The 19,915-nt window shown below is 39.5% G+C and overlaps 1 protein-coding gene across 1 annotated transcript in view; it reads left to right on the top strand.

Annotated features, from left to right (window-relative positions):
• Positions 1-19,915, top strand: part of LOC110679354 (roundabout homolog 1-like) — a 491,376-nt gene that overhangs the window by 318,030 nt on the left and 153,431 nt on the right. The window contains exons 4-5 of the mRNA XM_021853766.1: positions 4,238-4,438; positions 4,828-4,949. Of these exons, the coding sequence (XP_021709458.1) occupies positions 4,238-4,438; positions 4,828-4,949 (323 nt within the window). The remainder of the gene's footprint in view (positions 1-4,237; positions 4,439-4,827; positions 4,950-19,915) is intronic.

Genomic DNA, 19,915 nt, shown 5'->3' with positions numbered 1-19,915 from the left:
CAACACGACCACATGCCATGCACGGCTTACTCGCCTTTGTATTGAACGAAGCCTCGACCATCACAGAGGGCGATTGTTCCTCGGAGTGCGTATGAACAACGCCAAATCCACTTGATTTCCGCTTGTCGATTTTCTGAGAGGTAGTCGATTCAGGAAGTTCAAAGGATACCTCGCTGGCCGCGTCTACGAGCCCAGACATGAAATCTCCAAAGGTTTCGAGAGTCGCTGGCTGATTCTTGTTTTTATAGATGGCCCAGTCTAGTCGCATAGATCCTGGTAGTTTTTCTACTAGCTCATGCATTAAAGCTGGATTCGACAAATGGTTGTGCTGACTAGCTGCCTTGAGGTGGTCCACTAGGTTTTGTACGGAGAGGCCGAAATGGATCAGTGTTTCCAACCGGTCGTGCCTGGGGGGTGGAACTTGATGGATTTTATTCATCAGCGATCGAATAATGAGCTCTGGCCTACCATAAAGCATGCGAAGCGTCTTAATGACGTGGGGTACACTTGCGGGTAGAAGTAGGCGACTTCTTACCGATTCCAATGCTTGACCCTTCAAGCATCGCTGGAGGCGAACTAGATTTTCCGCATCCGAATACCCGCAGGTGGCCGTTGATTGCTCAAAATTGCTTATGAAGACAGGCCACTCCTCTGGGTTTCCGCTGAATATCGGCAGGTCTTTCCCCAGGACGTGTCGTGCCGCAATCTGCACTTGTGTGAGACGATTGTTGAATGGAGAAACTTCTTGAGCTCGAGAATCAATATGTTGGGGTCGTGTTGTCTTTGGTGTCCCCATAAGTTCCGCGGCATGGGGCTGGATCACTACTGGCTCATTAGAGACGTCTCCGAGGTTTGAGTCGATAGATTGACTGTCATCGCAGGTCATTTTTTGACCCCCCTCCGATCCTTTAGCTTGGGAATCCAGCCAGTTTCCCACTCTCTCGCCAACATCTGGGATTGAACCACCTCTGCTGCTCATTTCTGCTTGCTGACGGATGATTTGCTGCCGCTTTTCTAAGGATTCTCTTCGTATCTGCTGCTGTTTTATTTTCAGTGCCAACTCTTCCTTAAGCTTGCGCTCGCGAATATTACGCTCCTCTTCCGCAATTTTTCTTTTTTCTTCTAGCTGACGTTCTTCTTCTTTCAGTTGCCGTTGCTTCATCTCGTCTTGCTCAAGAAGCTCCTGTTCCTTTAGCCGCAGCTCTTCCTCAACTAACTTCAACTGTTCCTCTAGGAGAGCCACGCGCATACTAGATGTGGTACTTTTCGGTGGATCGGGTACCTTTTTCCCCCTCTTTGACCCCGCTCTTGACGCTGCTTTCGCTCCCTTTGACAAACGTGTCCCATCCGTCGGAAGTTGGGGAATTAGGTTTTCGGATGTTCCTTGTTTCGCTTCACACCGCTTGCAGATGTATTTCACATCGTGCTGTCTCACCTGCTCATCCACACCGGCACATCCGAAGTGTTCCCAAAGCTTACATATGCTGCATTGGACCATCTCTTCTTCGGCATGATCGGGGCGGTCGCATGATTGGCAATTACGAGGAGTATGAGATCGCGGGGAAGGGGTGCGATCTACCATCTTACCTTCCATAACCCGAACAAAAATCTTAAAGAATGTTGGGTTAACTTCGGACTACCAACTCCTTATAGCAGACGCAGAATTTGTTGTACGTTAGCTTTAAGCTAAAAAGAAATATTTATTTGCATCAGTGGTTACAATCCATTTTAGGGACTCAAATTCGACTTACATTTTTGGTTAACCGATTAGATTTAGAAGGTGTGGGTCGCAAAGATTTCTCGGTGAGATTTCCTGTGCCTAAATAATTACTTTTGAGATTTTAAACAAACCAAAGATTTAGCCGTACTACTTACTATTAAGCAACAGTTTTATACAATTCAATTAAATTCAGCTTCGACTTTAGTGATAAGGATTAGAAATAGAAATTCAATAAATTTGTGGCACTGCCGTATCTTCTTTCAGGATGACAAAGTAGTTTTGAATATCATTCAGTGACAGCCCGATCAGCATGACATTCCTCATAGAACGTCACTGTCAGTAGACGTATCGATGAACGAAGCGCCGCGATTGACAGCGTTGCTGCGACGAGGGGTCCCGTCGGCACAATATTATTTCGTACATGTGTGAAATTGGCCACTTCCATCGGGGTACCTCGAATCTACTTTACAGTGGTCATGGCAGCCGGTGGTTCTGGACGTGGTTTCTGAAGAATCATCTTCAAAAATCTTTATATTTGATACCCATACTATAGAGTGATCATAACAGTCGGTGGTTCTGGAAATGCTTCCGGAATCATCACTTTTAAAAGTCTTGAAGTTTGATGCCCACATTTATATGCTTCCAAATATGTTCCTAATTGGCCACTTCCCCAGGGCACCTGGAACCTACTATGGAGTTGTCAGTGCATCTAATGGCTCTGAATATGCTGCTGGAAGCATCATTTTGAAGTTTGATGCTCACTTGGAATAAAGCGACTGAGATAATATTGACGTCTTTAACATTGAAGTTTTGAATTTTGGGCAGCTGTACGGATTTTGATTCAACCTTATTAGAGTGTACGGATTTCGATCCAAGACAAGTGTTTTTAATTCCTGTTGTTTAAAGGTTTCTACTCAACTTCAGGCTCATGTTGGGGTTAATTATACCTTAAAAGATGTGAAAGTGATAGAAATAAGAATGATCGGTTACTTTTTACAAATCCAAATATTTTTACCAGAGGTTTTTATTTGGCTTAGTGCTTAGGTATACGGATTTCGGTCCCACACGGTATTCGTTAAGGCGCTTCGTCAAAACAGCGATAACGAGGATATCGACGCCACCGAGCTAACACATAGGATAGTATGGCCTTATAACGCAACTTGCCACTGAAACTGGATCCGTGGAACAGACGGCGACCAGCTTACTGGGGGAATGACACGCTTCATACTGCTTGTCTCAGGGCCAGAAGGCGGGCTCAGAGAGCAGGGACGAAAAGAGTGAAGAATCGGTTTTCAAAGAGATAGGACCGCGCTCAAACGGGAGATCAAGCTTAGTAAAGAACTGTGCCGAGACGCGAACACCAATTCGTGGGTAATGCGTACCGAGTCGTTATGGCCCAGATCAAGGGCCATTCGACGACGCCAGTTGAGATGTGCTCAGACAAGCTGAAGGTGATTGTGGAAGGTCTGTTCCCGAAACACGATCCTACATCCTGAACACCAACGCCGTACGGTGTAGACGCATAAGCAATCGCCGAGGACCGGCAAGTGTCTAACAACGAGCTTGTAGAAGCGGTGAAATGCTTAAAATCGAAAAAAGTCCCTGGTACAGATGGAATACCGAACGTGACGCTGTAAGCTGCCATCCTGGCATATCCGGACATGTTCAGGAAGGTGTTGCATAAGTGCCTTGACGAAGGTAACTTCCCAGGTTACCCTCAAGGTTCCATCCTCGATTCAACTCTTTAGAACGGGATGTACAACAATGTTTTGAATCTGCGGCTACCCTGGAAGATGAAGATTGTTGGTTTTACGGATGATGTGTCACTAACGGTAATGGGCGAGACACTGATAGTAGTGGACATGTCAATTGAAGCAATCGAGAGCTGGATAAGCGGAGTCAAACTGAAGATAGCTCACCACGAAACAGAAGTGCTGCTTGTCAGCAACTGCAAGGCGGTATTTGATTGCACCGAAACGCATATTGAAGCAGCTGGGAGTAAAGATCGACGATCGGCTGAATTTTGACGGCCACGCTGATTTCGTATGCGAAAAGTTTGACAAGGCAATGAATGCAATAGGAAACATCTGGGAAACATCATTCCAAACTTAGGCGGTCTCAGCAGCAATACGAAGCGTCTGCCAGCTAATGTCTCGTCATCAACCTTCGCAAGGGTATAACTCAACATTTCTTCTAACGATTTTCGTATTAATTTCACATGTGTAGAAAAACTATTTGAACAATCTGGCGTGTAAAGTTTTTTTTTTTTATAATTACTGCAAACGAAGCACCGTGGCTTCCGTTTTTGGATTTTAATAAGCTCTGATGACGGTAGTATTTATTTGGCGCTAACTGTCCACATTGAACAAATTCGTTTGGCAGACACCAAACCTGCTAATATTGACTCCCAGTGAGGACGACGACGACAACAACGCCGGAATGATGTTCTCCCACTTTTCGTCGCCATTTCGTTCGGTGCGTGTCCTGATTGCGGTATTTCATTTGCTCATTTTTCAGGTTCCTATGTGCTGCTGTGGCGCCGGGGCACTTCAGTTCTGACCGCGGCCAGCCTCATGGTGACCCGGGATCCGCGCTTCAAGCTGGTCGAGGGCTATAATCTGCAGATAGCCAACGTGAAAATTCAGGACGCCGGTGATTACATTTGCCAGATCGGCGATAACGAAAGCCGGGACCAGGTGCACACGTTGGAAATTTTGGGTGAGTTTTGATGGGAGAGAGCAGGTTTCACGCGGTCTGTCCAAAGGAGGTTGTTATGCAACTTTCATGAGCCAAGGCTTTTCATTCACAGGAAATATCTTTTGATTTTAAGAAACAAGCTAAAGAGAACCGCAAAATAATTTCGACCTCAACTGTAAGGCCGTCTTCAGTGTTGTGTACCAGACTCGACTCAGTCGATTCAAAAGATAATTATTAATTAATTAAAAAGACCAAGGTAGAATATTTTGCAGTTTTCAATAGCTTGATGGTTATGATCAAAAGCAATTTACTGTGCAAAATAATCAGAGGCACCCGAAAGTTGCTTTGGACATAGCGTGGGGGTCCAGCGTAATACTGCAAATATTACGGAGTTCTATTTTGTCTTGCAGTGCCACCGACGATACGAGTTGTGCCCCAGAATCGACAAATCACAGCCCGGAAGGGAAGCACGGTGACGCTCGAGTGCAAAGCCTCGGGAAATCCGGTTCCAGCAATCTACTGGCATAAAAAGGTGAGTTGGGGGAGGGTGCGGGAGAAGTACATTGGAAATCAATTTCGGTAAGTTTTAGTGGCCCATTCTAAATTATGGCTGACAGTTTTAATTAGCTTGTTGGAACTCGCTTCCATGGCAATTGAGTCATTTTGAACGATGTTGTTTCAGGCGTTCAGTTGATTTCACACATAATTGCGTTGAAAATCATTCCCGTTTATACTGCAGTTAATATGGTGGCATCATTCACTGGAACACTCGAGAATGAGTACGTACTTGCAACACATGGACACAATCAGCCCTGTCGTCGTAAAATTTGAGCTTCTTAGTTGTCTCTTTTTGAGGGGGGCGTCACTAATACCCAGAGGGCGCTTCTACACCCAAGCGTTAATGGGGCTTCTCAAAAGAAAAAAATCACAGAAACGCCAATATTTGGAACATACACACATATGCACGATTGTGTTACAATCTAACTATAATAGGGAACGAAGAGATCACCTGAGCTTAAACATTGTTTAGTTAAAAAATTAGGTCTGAGAATTTACCACAACTTATTTTAGCTGATGTACGGCATCTTTATTTGCCAATGTTATATAAGAAGTACTCAAATTCAAAAGAAGTGTTATAGTTTATTAATTTATTGAATTGGGTAATATTGAATATATTTTCTTTTACCTGAAAAAGTGTGCAATAACTAGCTGGAACTGGTTCATCCAACAAAAAATTATGAAAAATTGAAAAATATGAAAATTTTTCCCATCACCTGACGATTAAATATGATAAGAGGAATATTGGGTAAGGTCAGATCTTTAAACATATTTTCTTTATTCTAGAATCATTACGATATCTTGCCATTTAAGTTTTTATGACTTCATCATTTACAAGCATGATTGAAATATTATAAGCGACTGAAAACTAAATTCTCAACGGAGTTTGTGCTGAGATTTGTGTACAAATTTACGCAGGATTGTTAAGAAGTTGATAGAAATGAACTACAACATCATTTTTGGCCACCAAAAAAATTGTTAAAATTTGCGATAATCTCTTGTTGTTCTACGATATTTTTGCATCATTTTTTACATGTTATATTAGGATGTATTAGTGGATCTTACACACATAAAATAACGGATTATGGTGAAATTTCATCGTAATCTCAACAGCTGAAGGTTCGGTCAAATCCTTGAACAAAATAACAAAGAAAAATAAAAACGGCTCTAGAACTACCGACCTACCGATCTGGAAGCAGGTTTGCTATCACTAAGCTAGCTTTTAATGCTTATTAGTGGTGTGCAAATACTGAAACAAAAGGAGCTCGTACCTGCCAGGGTGGCTGTCAAACGATTTCGTAGAAGTTCGGTGAAAATAATGCTTCAACCGAACTGTACTTAGTATTTCACAGGGTTACAGTAAATTTGTTTGTTTTACGGATTTTTGTGATAAAATAGTAGATATCACTGATGTTGTCGGTAAAATAGTAGATTTAACAGGAAAATGTGTAATTTTGTTTTTTAACTCTTCAAACTCGGTGAAATAAACAGCCAACTGCGATGTATTATAAGTGTGTACAATAGGGTCCTTAAATGGTTAATGAAATCTTGTTTTTATTTAATAACACGAAAAAGCATGTCACTACTACTACTTTAGCAAGATTTTTTTTTTCTTTTAAGAAAATACGGCACGAAATCAAGTGCATAAATATTTCCACAAATTTCTAAACTGTATTAAGGCGTTAACATGTTCATGAGCTCACAAAAAACTCCGTGAGGTAGGAACACATTATTTCAACGCGCTGCAGCACATTTGTTAAGCTTGACAATTTCCATTGATATTCTACATGTCGTTCAGATGCACCTGGTTTGCCCAAAATCTACGTAAGATAAGGTTATATTATTCGAGGGCGCTGATACAGCTCGGACATTTCAAATGTTGTTCAACAGGGCGTTGTGGGAGGCATCTCATCTACATGAGACAAGCCCAAATTACTCCAGGACGTTGATACAGCCTAAGGTTGTGCCTGATGTCATACCGGGCATTCAGAAGCACCTGATATTAATAGGGTAAGATAATTTTTTATGGCGTTGATACAGGGTATAATTTGATTAAATTACTCCGGGGCGTTGATACATCTTGCTCTTTTCTTTTAATGCCCTTCAGAACGTTATGATATACCTGATCAAAATGTATAAGGTAAAATGTCTCCAGGGTGTTAATACAAGCTGGAATTTTCAATTCATGTGCTAAAAGACGTTAAGATGACCTGATCTACGTAAGATAAGGTCCAATTGTTCCAGGGCATTGATAAATTTGAAATTTTCAATTAATATCCTAGAGGGCGTTAATATGCAGCTGATCTACATGAGAAAAGGTCAAATTACTCCAGGCCGTTGATACAATTTCCTTTTGATGTCATACAGCTGTACATGAGCTAATTAAGATAAGCTAAATTTCTTCAGGGCTTTAAAAAAGCTTGTAACTGATGTCCGAAAGGGCGTTAATATGTCTGGAATTACGTGAAACAAATCCAATTACTCGAGAGCGTTGATTCGTTTTATCAAATTTCTACTGATGTCATACAGGGCGTTAATATGCATGAAATTACTACAGGGCGTTTATAACACTAGAAATTTTCTATTGAATTCCTACAGGGCGTTAAAATATAAACCTCATCTACATAAGATAGGATCAACTACTTCAGGGCGTTGATACAGCCTATAATTTTCAATTGATGTCCTGGAGAGCGTTAAGGTGCACCTGATCCAAATGTGATTTGGTGAAATTTCTACAAGACGTTCATAGAGTTGGAATTTTTCAAACGTGGAATATAGTCAAATTACTCCCGGTCGTTACAGGACGTTAAGATGCAAAGTAGGATAGAGTCACATTACTACAGAGCGTTGATACAGTTAATAATTTTAAATTGATGGCCTAGAGGGCGTCAAAATGCGGCTTATCTTAATGAGATCGGCTCAATTTCTTCTGGACGTTGATACAATTTGGAATTTTCAAAAAGCGTAAATACAGGGCGTTAAGATGCACCTGATTTTGAAAGAATAAGATCAAATTGATCCAGGGCGTTGATATATTTCTAAATTTTATATTAATGTTCAACAGGGCGTTAGGGTGACACTAATTTACATGAAAAAGGTCTAAAGGGCGTTGATACAGGTTTGGAAATATCGTTTTTTGATTGATGGCTTAGAGAGCGTTAGAAGGTATCTGATTTCGCAATACTCTATCACATTACTTACATCTGTTGATGAGTTTGGGTAAAAATTGCGAAAAAAATCTAAGAAAAGCTTCTTAGTCGTCGACTAAGCTCGACTAAGCAGGACGACAGGGCTGGACACAATACAAAAATGATGCTCTTGTAGTGTAAGGTAGGATTTTATGATCGATTTCGACCAGACGTAAAAAGTCTGGGCATGTCACAAGCGTTCAAAGGTAAACAAATTTTTCAATAACTTCAAACACATCCCCATCAACAACTACCTCAGCACATACACCACCAAGCCTACATCTTTATCTACCTGCAACCATGTACTTTAGAATAGTAGAATTATTGGTCAGGCCTATCATCGATGTCTCCCTTTTAAGAGGCATGAAGGCCTTCTCCACTGACCTGCGATCGATTCCAATAAGGTCAATATCGTCCGCAAAGCCAAGGGGCATGTGTGACCTTGTGATGATAGTGCCATTTCTCTGATCGCCAGATCTCATTAAAGCATCCTCGAGTGCAATGTTGAACAGGAAATTCGAAAGTACGTTTCCCTGTTTCAATCCGTCTAACGTCACCAACATGGTTGACACTTCGTCTGCAATCCGAACACTTGATTTAGAACCATGCATGTTTAATCCTAATTGGTTATTTCTGAAAACCATGTTCAGACATTATCTGTCACAGCTCATTTATTTTCACTGAATCGAACGCCGCCTTGAAATCAATAAACAGATGGCAAATCTGCAAGTAACACTCTCGGAATTTATCTACAATCATTCGCAAGGTAAACATCTGGTCCGTTTTCGAGCTACCCTGTCGAAAACCAGTTCGATATTCACCGACTAAGGGCTTCTCGGGCGGTCTCCAGTCTATGCTCTGTCTTGTAGATTTGGCGTTTGAGGTCATCCAGTCAGCCAGAGGGTTTTTCATCGTCCTTCCATACCTTCTGAAGTACTTGGTGCTTCCCAGCAGCCTAACAGTTTTTCGGTGATAGTCCTTTTTACACCTTCAATGGCCGGTAGGTCCCCAGCTGGGAGTGTCATCATTAATGGTCATCTCGATCCTTGCTATATTCCCATTTTCCTCGTTCAACAACTGCTGAAAGTGCTTCTTCCAACTGGTTGCCACCGCCATTTTATCGGCCAGAAAATTTCCTTCTCGATCATTGCACATGGCGTACTCGAGAAGCTTGACCTCGGGGCTATATCACATATGTAATTGCTTGGCATCAAATGAGAATGTTGTTCGAAACACGACTGCGTTGATGAAATTTGCTAGATGTTTTCTTCAATCATCATCCATCATTGAAAAAGCAAAGCTACTATGTTCAATTTTGTAACATGTCAGCAATTGCGCCATTCGGCAGCAGCTCTCAATACAGGGGAATGAGGAATGTCGTATTTCCGACGATTTTTTACAATTTATCTTTAATTCGGAGACAAAAATGATGTACTACAATATTGTTTAGAAATGACAAAGGAATGATACTACGATTGAACTTTTATGATTAGGCATGAGGTAAAGAATCTCGTAAAACAAAAACTGTAGAGAAATGTATGTTTTACAGGTACTTTAATTAACAAAAATCAATTTTATGAGGTCAAAACCATCTCTTATCGGCATACAGTGTTCTCAAAAGTTGTAAAGTACAAATAATACGTTCAACCAGTAGGATTTATTTTGATTTTCATTTTTCCAAATTCTCGGTAGAATTTTTTGAATGTAAAAAATAGCCGAAAAACGCAATTTTGACTTGAGGCACCTCCTAATCTTCTCCAAATTGGATGAAAATTTGTCTGGTAGTTTGTTTTTGTATTGCAACTAGGACTTGGGGGTGACTGGTTGAATCCCAGAAATTTTGATTGTTGTGAAACTGTCTCCTGTTCATAGTCATGTCAACCATCCATCTTTAACAGGGCATTAGACCTGTAGCTCTGGTTCATAAAAGCTTCAAGTTCTTTCGGACCCGCTACTATGCGCTAGCGGTGTTCCAAACTTAACCACTTTATGTAGAAAATCGTAGAAGTTGCAGTAAGCATCAGTGCTGCAGAATATCAGTTTAATTAGATTTTAATTCAGAGCTATAGCTACTGTTCGTCTGCATTCCAGTCTTTTTTCCAACACCTACTGGAGCTTCAGCTTATTAATACATGCCCCGAAGCCATCACCTCAATTAACTAAGAAGCGTAGTCATGCTTGCTATTAACACGGTACGGTCTTGAAGATCAACTTTCATTCTAATAAATGTAATGCAAGGTCGCAAACTAACGAGCAAAACATCGTCCGGACATTCCGTTCCTAGAATGTATAATATTTTGCACCCCTTACCGCACCCTCAGCCACATGAAATGGATACAAATCCTCCTTTGACTCTCGGTGAATAACGCTTCAACGACTTCTGTATGGGGGCAGATGTAGCGTTTGAGATGAGTCCTGGTTCAAAATGAAGGAAAAAACAGCCGATGGATGGTCTTTATGTCAGGTAAACGATTCACAGACTGGAGCAAACAAATAGTAATAAGCTCGGATCTCAGATGGCCATTACATAGTAGCTCGGAGGCGGCCAGAACTCTGAACTGTAATACTGTTCACAACTTCCGTAACACTTTTGGGGTTTAAATCAAAAGTTTGAAGCAAATTCATTGAGTTTTAAATTTTATATAAGTGGTAACGTACACGGCTACAAATCAATGTCAATGAAGGTGTCTGGGTTCGATTCCCGGTCGGTACAGGATCTTTTCGTAATGGAAATTTGACTTTCTTGGGCATATAGTATCATCGTACCTGTCAGGCAAAGAAAGCTCTCAGTTAATAACTGTGAAATTGATCATTGAACACTAATCTGATAAGCAGGCTCTGTCCTAACGGGACGTAATGTCAAGAAGAAAAATAACATAATACTAACCATTTAAACGACGGTTTAAGATTTTGACCGTCATTTGTTTCACATCGAACCACTGTGTACTGTAGCGCTGGCCAGTGCTCGGAGAGTTTTTCTACTCGATTTCATAAATGCAATAGCGCTTTGCTCTGCTGGGAATGTGTAGCGACAAGGCCCTTCAGGTGTTTGAACGGAAAGGGGTCAGCGACGTTGGGAAATGAAAAAAAAGTTTAACTGTATGCAAAAAGCAGCTGAAACTGGCTAGACTACGGAGATGTCAAGAGGTCCGGATAGGCGGGGAAAAAGTTTCTAATGAGTCCGCTACCATCGTCATCATCGCCCCTACCGGGAAGCTTGAAAACGATACCTTGGAAACTGGAACCAACGCGGCTTTTTTCCTGTAGCGGCGCACTACCGGTGCCATTACGGCTATTCATTTGGCTGGAAAATGGGTGTTCGAATGAAAAACTATGCTCGGTTAGCAGGAGGTTTTCTCATTTGCTGAACATTAAAATTTACTCATTAGCAAAAATGGACATGGTTTTCGCCGTTTTATGCTGGAGGCAAAAATTACTCAAATACTTGGTCTTTACTGGCTCAACATGTATCCCCAAACGATTTTTCCTTCAATTATAACGTAAAAAGCTTAATATATGCTGTAGAAATCTTATTCAAACTTTGTAAAGAGTAATAATCACATTTAAAAATTCGTTTTTATTTGGTTACAATTCTGTTTGTCTGAATATCTGCATCCATCACTGTCCTCCTCAAAGTAACTCAAACGTTAAAATGAGTGCCAAATATTTCCTCTCGTTGCTCTGTTTGCTCTGATCTACATTCCAAGACACAAAGCATCCATCCACACGCCAGACAGATCCCCAAAAAGGAATCCCTCCACTTATTTTCCCCTTTGATGATATCAATTCTTGTAAAGTTTCTTTCCTTCGAACGTTCCTCAGTCTAACAGTGCGCTTTAAATTCACAGAATGCAACATCACCGAACGAGTGCAGCCGGAGATGGTGCAGCCACGTATTGCATCCACCCACATGTCGATCCTGAAATGTGCTCCCCAGTAATGGCTGTATAGACTTTACCCGAACAGTCACTCTGGGAAAGCCAATCAATGTGAAGGGATATCCTCCTTATCAGACACTTCCATGCGTTTTTCTTTTTCATCCTTCTGGATGAAACATTTGAAGGGGTTGATCCGATTCCGGTACGATATGGAAATTGTACAGTGGCAGCAGTAAGAGCAACCCTAGTTCCGTACGCCCACATAGACAGACATCGTCGATAGTGGTATGTAGTCTGGGAAACGTAACCAAGGCTAGTAATCACTCAGAGATGCTTTTGTTTCAACGATCCATCTTCATCAGGAGTGGGATGTTGTGTGCATAGATTTTTATCCAGCAGTTGCTCACTCGGTGATGGTGCGACCAGGGTTGGTTTCAGGGACATGGGGTTGTGCAAGCAAATAGTGGAAATTGATTAAATTTGTACCAATTTTCCAACACGTTTACAATATTTATTAGGTACTATGGATTTGAAAAATTAAAGTCATTTGCTTTTAGGAAGGGAATGAGGAGAGTAGGTCCCAAGCTTGGAATCATAATTCAATAATGTACCAAAACTTTGAAAGCACAAATCTCGCGAAAGAAGCATCAAACTATAGTGCAATTTCCATTTTAGTTTTGTGCATTAGCAGAAGGCTTAAAATAAGAAGATTGACTTTGTACGTTCATTATTTCAGCAGATTGATGCCTTTGAATTCGTGAGTAGTGGCATAGGCCGGCCATTGTGCCTGCCATGTTTGGATTCCGAGATGTGTCACCTTTATTTTGAGTGATGATTGATCTATCGAACCACTCTCCCAATAATAAGGAACTAAACTCTTTAAATTTTATATTGGATTTGGACCTTAACTGGCCTTGTTGAATTGAATTGAAGATTTGATTCGAAAAGTGACAGCTCCTACGGCCACCGTGCAGAAACTAGAGGAAGCATCAGTTTAAAAGGACGAGACCATAAAGAGGGAGGAGAAAGACATAGCGCTCTTCCGAGCCATGGAAACTAGGTCTGAATGCTCTTATGTCACTATTTCTGAAGCACAGTCGTCAAAGGAGACAGAATCGAGTATTCCAGCTACCGTCGAACAAGAAACAACCGATCAAGTTTCTGAATGGGTCAAAAGTCACCATAGAAAACAGCAAGAAAAACACAGCCAAACAGTGCGCATCGTACCTTCGTGCTGTGCGTACACGAATTCTCTCTGCTCTTGGAAGTTTTCTTAAAAACTACCTAAAGCAATAAAACAGTACTTTTCAGTGCTACAAAAACAGTACTTTTCAGTGCTAAAATTAAAAACGGTACTTTTCAGTGCTACTTAAACTTTTCAGTACTATTTTTTCTACTATTGATCCCTTTACGATCCTTGTTTGGACCCGTGCCTTCGATTTTTCGTTGGACCCGTTGGCGAAAGCTAGCGGTGGTAATCCTTCTTGGACACCGTCTAGGGAAAAAACCTCTCGAAGGTCACGTCTTTCTCGTTTATTAACTAAACATGGTATCAACAACTAACAAAAGGAAGGGTGAATCTCTGAATTCACTACTTCCTTCCAAAAAAGTGGGTTTCAAAACTGTCACTACACGTGGCAAGAATGGAAGAAAGGACGCTTCCCCGGAATGCGAACTTTCTTCCAAGGATGAAATGAATAAAGAAAGAAAGAAAGAAGGGAGACTGTCGCGTTTTGCTGGAAACTCTCAAAGATCGTGAACTTCTTCTCAGACATCTTGAAGAGAAGAAGCACAAATTTTTTACTTATGACGACAAAACGTTTGTTCAAAGTTGTCTTGAAAGGTCTCTCAAGTGACTATAAATCACCTGAAGAGATCAAAAATGGAATAAATGATATACTTGGATTTTCCCCAGTCCAAGTAATCATTATGAAAAAGAGAACCCAATCTGGCATTGTTCGGAAAGGGCTTTCTCAAGAATTTTATTTAGTTCACTTTAATAAAAAAGAACTAAATAATATTAAAGCTTTAGAAAAAGCAAAACTTTTGTTTGATGTCCGCGTGACATGGGAACATTTCCAGAAACCTGGAGGAAATTACCAGAACCCCACTCAGTGCCGTCGGTGCCAAAAGTGGGGTCATGGTACAAAAAATTGTCGCATGGATGCTAAATGCATGATTTGCGGAGGTTCTTCTCACGCCAAAGACGTCTGTCCAGTGAAGGAAGATACCACTAAATTCATATGCTGTAATTGCGGGGCTAACCATAAGTCCAATTTTTGGAATTGTCCTTCACGCAAAAGGGTCATTGAGGCTCGTGCCAGGCAGATGAAAGATAATATCCGTTACGATAACGGTCGTTTCCGCAATTTGCCTGGTAGAGTATCGAACAATGCTCATTTTTCAGTTAACGATCGCTTGATCATGAATCATGCCCATCAGGAAGATCATAATCATGCTCATTCACAAACTAATTTTAATCCGTCGGGTAGCCGTTCGAATCTTTCTATTTCGAATGTATCTACCCACGGAAAATCCTTTGCCGATATCGTAGCAGGAAATTTGAACTCCTCCCCTGCTCGATCCATGGGTACCCATTCTACTTGTTTCAAATCAAATGGAAAAAACCCTACCACCACAGGTAACTCCGCATCTTCGTCTACCGGAAATTCTAATGGGAAATCACATGACATGCTGCCTCTGATTTTAATTTTCTAACTGAACAATTGAATCTAATGATTGATGCAATGTTCAAAGCCACCACTATGACTGAAGCAGTCCAAGTAGGTGTAAAATTTACAAATCAAATTGTTATTGGATTACGTTTTTCTAATGGATCCAAATAAAAATTTAAATATTTTAAATTGGAATGCTCGTTCTCTGAATGGTAGAGAGGACGAGCTGTTTAATTTTCTTACGGTTAATAACGTGCATATAGCAGTCATTACCGAAACGTATTTAAAACCTGGATCCAAACTAAAAAAAGATCCTAACTTTTTTGTTTATCGTAATGATCGACTTGATGGGGCATGTGGGGGAGTTGCAATCATCATTCATAGGCGTATAAAACATCAACTGTTTTCATCATTTGAAACTAAAGTTTTTGAAACTTTAGGTGTTTCTGTTGAAACACAGTTTGGTAAATATACTTTCATAGCTGCCTATTTGCCTTTTCAATGCTCTGGGCAGCAAGTTAATTTGCTCCAAACTGACTAGCGAAAATTGACTCACAATAAGTCAAAATTTGTTGTCATTGGTGACTTTAATGCCAAACATCGATCATGGAATAATTCTCAAAGTAATTCCAACGGCAGAATTTTATTTGATGAGTGCTCTTCAGGATATTTCTCAATTCAATACCCTGATAGCCCTACATGTTTTTCCTCTTCTAGAAATCCATCTACGATTGACTTGGTCTTAACCGACTCTAGTCATTTTTGTAGCCAATTAGTTACGCATGCTGATTTTGATTCTGATCATGTCCCTGTTACATTTCAAATATCCCAAGAAGCGATTCTCAATCCTATCAGCTCCACTTTCAATTATTTACGAGCCGACTGGAATATATATAAAACGTATGTTGACTCTAATCTTGATGTTAACATTTCTTTAGAAACTAAACTTGATATTGACAATGCTTTTGAAACTTTAACAAATTCCATTGTTGAAGCCACAAGCATTGCAATTCCAAAATGTGAAGTAAAATTTGAATCCGTGATTATAGACGATGATCTTAAACTCTTGATCCGTCTTAAAAACGTGAGGAGAAGGCAATTAACGCACTCGCGATCCTGCTATGAAAATTGTATGGCAGGATTTGCAGAAAAAATCAAAAAACGTTTTGCTCAATTAAGAAACAAAAATTTTGAAAATAAAATTTCTCAATTGGACTCTGACTCTAAGCCCTTTTGGAAATTATCTAAAATCTTGAAAAAACCTCAGAAGCCTATACCGGCATTGAAAGAGGAAAACAAATTATTACTAACTAATTGCGAAAAAGCTCAAAAACTTGCTATGCAGTTTGAAAGTGCGCACAATTTAAATTTAGGACTTACTAGTCCAATTAAAAATGAAGTTACTCAGGAGTTCGAAAATATTCTCAATCAAGAGAACGTTTTCGAAAATGCTTGGGAGACTAATTTGGAAGAAGTGAGAACTATTATTGAAAAATTCAAAAATATGAAAGCTCCTGGTGATGATAGAATTTTCTACATCCTCATAAAGAAACTACCAGAAAGCAGTTTATCATTTTTAGTTAATATATTTAACAAATGTTTTCAATTAGCATATTTTCCTGACAAATGGAAAAAAGCTAAGGTTGTTCCAATTTTAAAACCAGACAAAAATCCTGCAGAAGCTTCTAGCTATCGTCCAATCAGTTTGCTTTCCTCCATCAGTAAACTTCTTGAAAAGATCATTTTGAACAGAATGATGGCCCACATCAACGAAAATTCAATTTTAGCCAATGAACAGTTCGGATTCCGCCATGGACATTCGACCACTCATCAACTTTTACGTGTAACAAATTTGATCCGTTCCAACAAATCTGAAGGCTATTCTACTGGTCTTGCTCTTCTAGACATAGAAAAAGCATTCGACAGTGTTTGGTATGAAGATTTGATTGTAAAATTAAAAAACTTTAATTTTCCAACATACATTGTTAGAATAATTCAAAGTTATCTGTCAAATCGAACACTTCAGGTTAATTATCAGAACTCCAGATCTGAAAGACTTCCTGTAAGAGCTAGTGTTCCTCAAGGCAGCATTTTGGGACCAATATTATACAATATTTTCACATCTGACTTACCTTGACCTGACCAACTAATAATATTCCCACATAAACCAAAAGCTCTTTATTTGAAACCTTCAAGTAGACATGTTGTCACGATGAGAGGGGTTCCAATAAATTGGTCAGATGAAGCTAAGTATCAAGGGCTCATGCTAGATAAGAATTTAACTTTCAAAAATCACATTGAGGGCATTCAAGCCAAATGTAATAAATATGTAAAATGTCTTTATCCCCTTATTAATAGAAAATCAAAACTTTGTCTTAAGAACAAGCTTTTGATATTCAAACAAATTTTCAGGCCAGCCATGTTGTATGCTGTACCAATATGGACTAGCTGTTGAAATACCAGGAAGAAAGCTCTACAGAGAATTCAAAATAAAATTTTGAAAATGATTCTGAGACTTCATCCCTGGTATAGTACCAATGAGTTACATAGAATATCCAATGTTGAAACATTGGAACAAATGTCAAATAAAATAACAAATAATTTCAGGCAAAAATCGTTACAATCTTCTATTGCCACGATTAATGCGTTATATGTTAAGGTTAAGTTAGGTTAAGTATATTTAAATTATTTTTTTTCTCTTATAAGCAGGTGAAATCAACTCACCTGTAAAAAATCTGAACTGCTACGGCAAATGAAATGTTATATGTTGTTAACAAAATGTTAATTAAATCTTAAATTTGTTTTACCAAATTAGGAAGATAGTGTTGTCTAATAACACAGAACACCTAGATATAAGAAATGAATGAATGTTTGGAATGATACTAATAAAGAAATTATAAAAAAAAGATATATCAGTTTAGATCGGGTTACACGAAGTAGAGCGAAAAAGATGAAGGTGAGTGATTTGGGTAAGTGCTCGATAGAGATAGGAGCAAGCGAGGAACTCAAAACTGATTGAGTGTGCAGAGAAGGGGGGCTTAGTTCGGGATTAGGATAGTGGTGTGGTAGTTTAAACTCGAGGTTAAGCAATAGGGTGAGCGGTGGCAAGCAATTTGAAAATGGGTAATGGATACCTAACTAAAATCTACAAGATTAAGTCAGAAATGAATCACGTTGTCTGAGTGGCTAGCTTTAATTCAAATAGCAGTACTTGCACAGCAAACAAATATCTTTTGCGTGAATTTATCTGGAAAAATGACATAGATGTTTTGTATTTACAAGAGGTTTGCTACGAGAACTTTTCCTTTGTTCCGTCACACACTCCGTTTGTAAACGTTAATGAGCATGAATCTGGAACCGCTATACTGATACGGAATTCTTTAAATATGAGTCAGCCTTTGTTTAGTTTAAATGGAAGAATATCATATATCGTTGTGGAAAACATGAACTTTATAAATATTTATGCATATTCGGGATCCAATCGTAAAAAAATTTGGGGTGGGTAATGTCTTTTACATTACCGCGGGGTTGACGTAGAACTACGATGATTAATAATTTGATTTGTCATGTGTATGAATTTGTAAGTGTACTAGTTTTGTGTTGTTATTGATCGGATGAAGTTTTCAGAAGTTAACTCTTTTTGGACTCATTTTGGTAGTCCTGAAAAGAACCATTTGTCGTTCTGTGGTTCCGAGAACCAGTGTTTGGTGTTCCAGGAATAATGCCATATGATTGAATTTGTTTGTTTGGTCGTTGCTTCCTTGTGTTGCTTGGTTGGGTGATCGGTTTCTGGCTCCAGCTGTAGTTCGCCAAACTCCTCCAGTAGATTAGATGTTTGATAGCTCGGGTGCTTCGATCGTTAGAATCGATAGAATCGGTCCAGTGCTTTGGTTTGTAGCAATATCCATTGCATGAGCATTTAGGCTTTGTACATTGATACTCATCAATATGCAGGCTTGGCCGCTATGATCCAGTATTTCACGCAGTTCGTCTCAAAGCGTCACTAATCGATGATTGCCTAAGCGCTGCAGCTCATTCCTCAAGTCAACCCTCTTGGGAGAATTGCTGCCTTTGGCATGATGGAACTTAAAAATATTGGAAGAGTTTGTCAAAAATAGTCCTTGCAGTGAAGTAACCCGCGACAAACAAGCAAATACCAATTGCTGATCCTGGCTTTTGTCATAGTCATACACGACCTCGGGGAAAGTTCCACCTTGCGACTTATGAACAGTAAAAGCACAGGCACTAACCATCGGGAACTGAATGCGTTTGCAGTTGATTATGCCGCACAGTTTGAAAGTAAAATAAAAATTCTCTATACAGGAGTGAAATTGGAATTTCAAAACCAAGAGCCTTACGTTGGCATGAAATATTTTGAACTCTTATAACTGTTTGCTGGTTTAACGAAATTCCTTGAATGGCACCTCAATTGAAAGACAAGACATCAAAGGGTCATGTCGTTTACTTACTGAATCCCACATACCATAAAATGGGGTAACTTTGATAGTTTTTTCGAAAAAAAAACTTGAATATTAATGTAAGCTATTTCAAAGAATTATAATTTATATTTTTAAAACAAGTACTGGCATCCTAGCTATCGATTGCAGTCGAAAGATTGCCAAGAGATTGATTTTGAATGGATGATATAATTTTTCATATAATGGAAAGTTGGTTTTCTGTGTTGGGGTAACTTTGATAATGGAGTATGAGTCGAACAAAATTGAATGAATAACGAACATTTGTAGGGCATTGCATATCTCAAGGCGTTTAACGTTATATGGAAATTTTTGACTTAGATTACAAAAATGCTCCCAGTTTGTGAAAATGCTCTTCGCTAAGAGATTTAGACTGTAATCAAGTTCTATGATAACTAGGCTGTCAAAAATAAGTAGCCAACTATTCAAAACTACACCAGATAGTGATCGTAGAACAGATTGTTTGTAAGCGTTTCGAAAATGCTAAAATTGTGTCAATTTTTAATATTCGTATAAGAAGCCTCAAATGTTCTTGATTCAAATGAAAACCACTCTTAGATGAAGTGTCATACTAATATTATTTAGTTTTGCATACGTTTTGCTTAACTGATTAACAGAAATTATGATATTTCGTTTAGTATGTGGTGGGTTACGCACTATCAAAGTTACCCGCATTATCAAAGATACCCCGTTTTACGGTACCTGTCCAAATAGTTTAATAACT

Source organism: Aedes aegypti, chromosome 3 (genome assembly GCF_002204515.2).
Source record: "Aedes aegypti strain LVP_AGWG chromosome 3, AaegL5.0 Primary Assembly, whole genome shotgun sequence".
In the NCBI taxonomy this organism is placed as follows: domain Eukaryota; kingdom Metazoa; phylum Arthropoda; class Insecta; order Diptera; family Culicidae; genus Aedes; species Aedes aegypti.
This window is presented reverse-complemented; position numbering and strand designations above follow the sequence as displayed.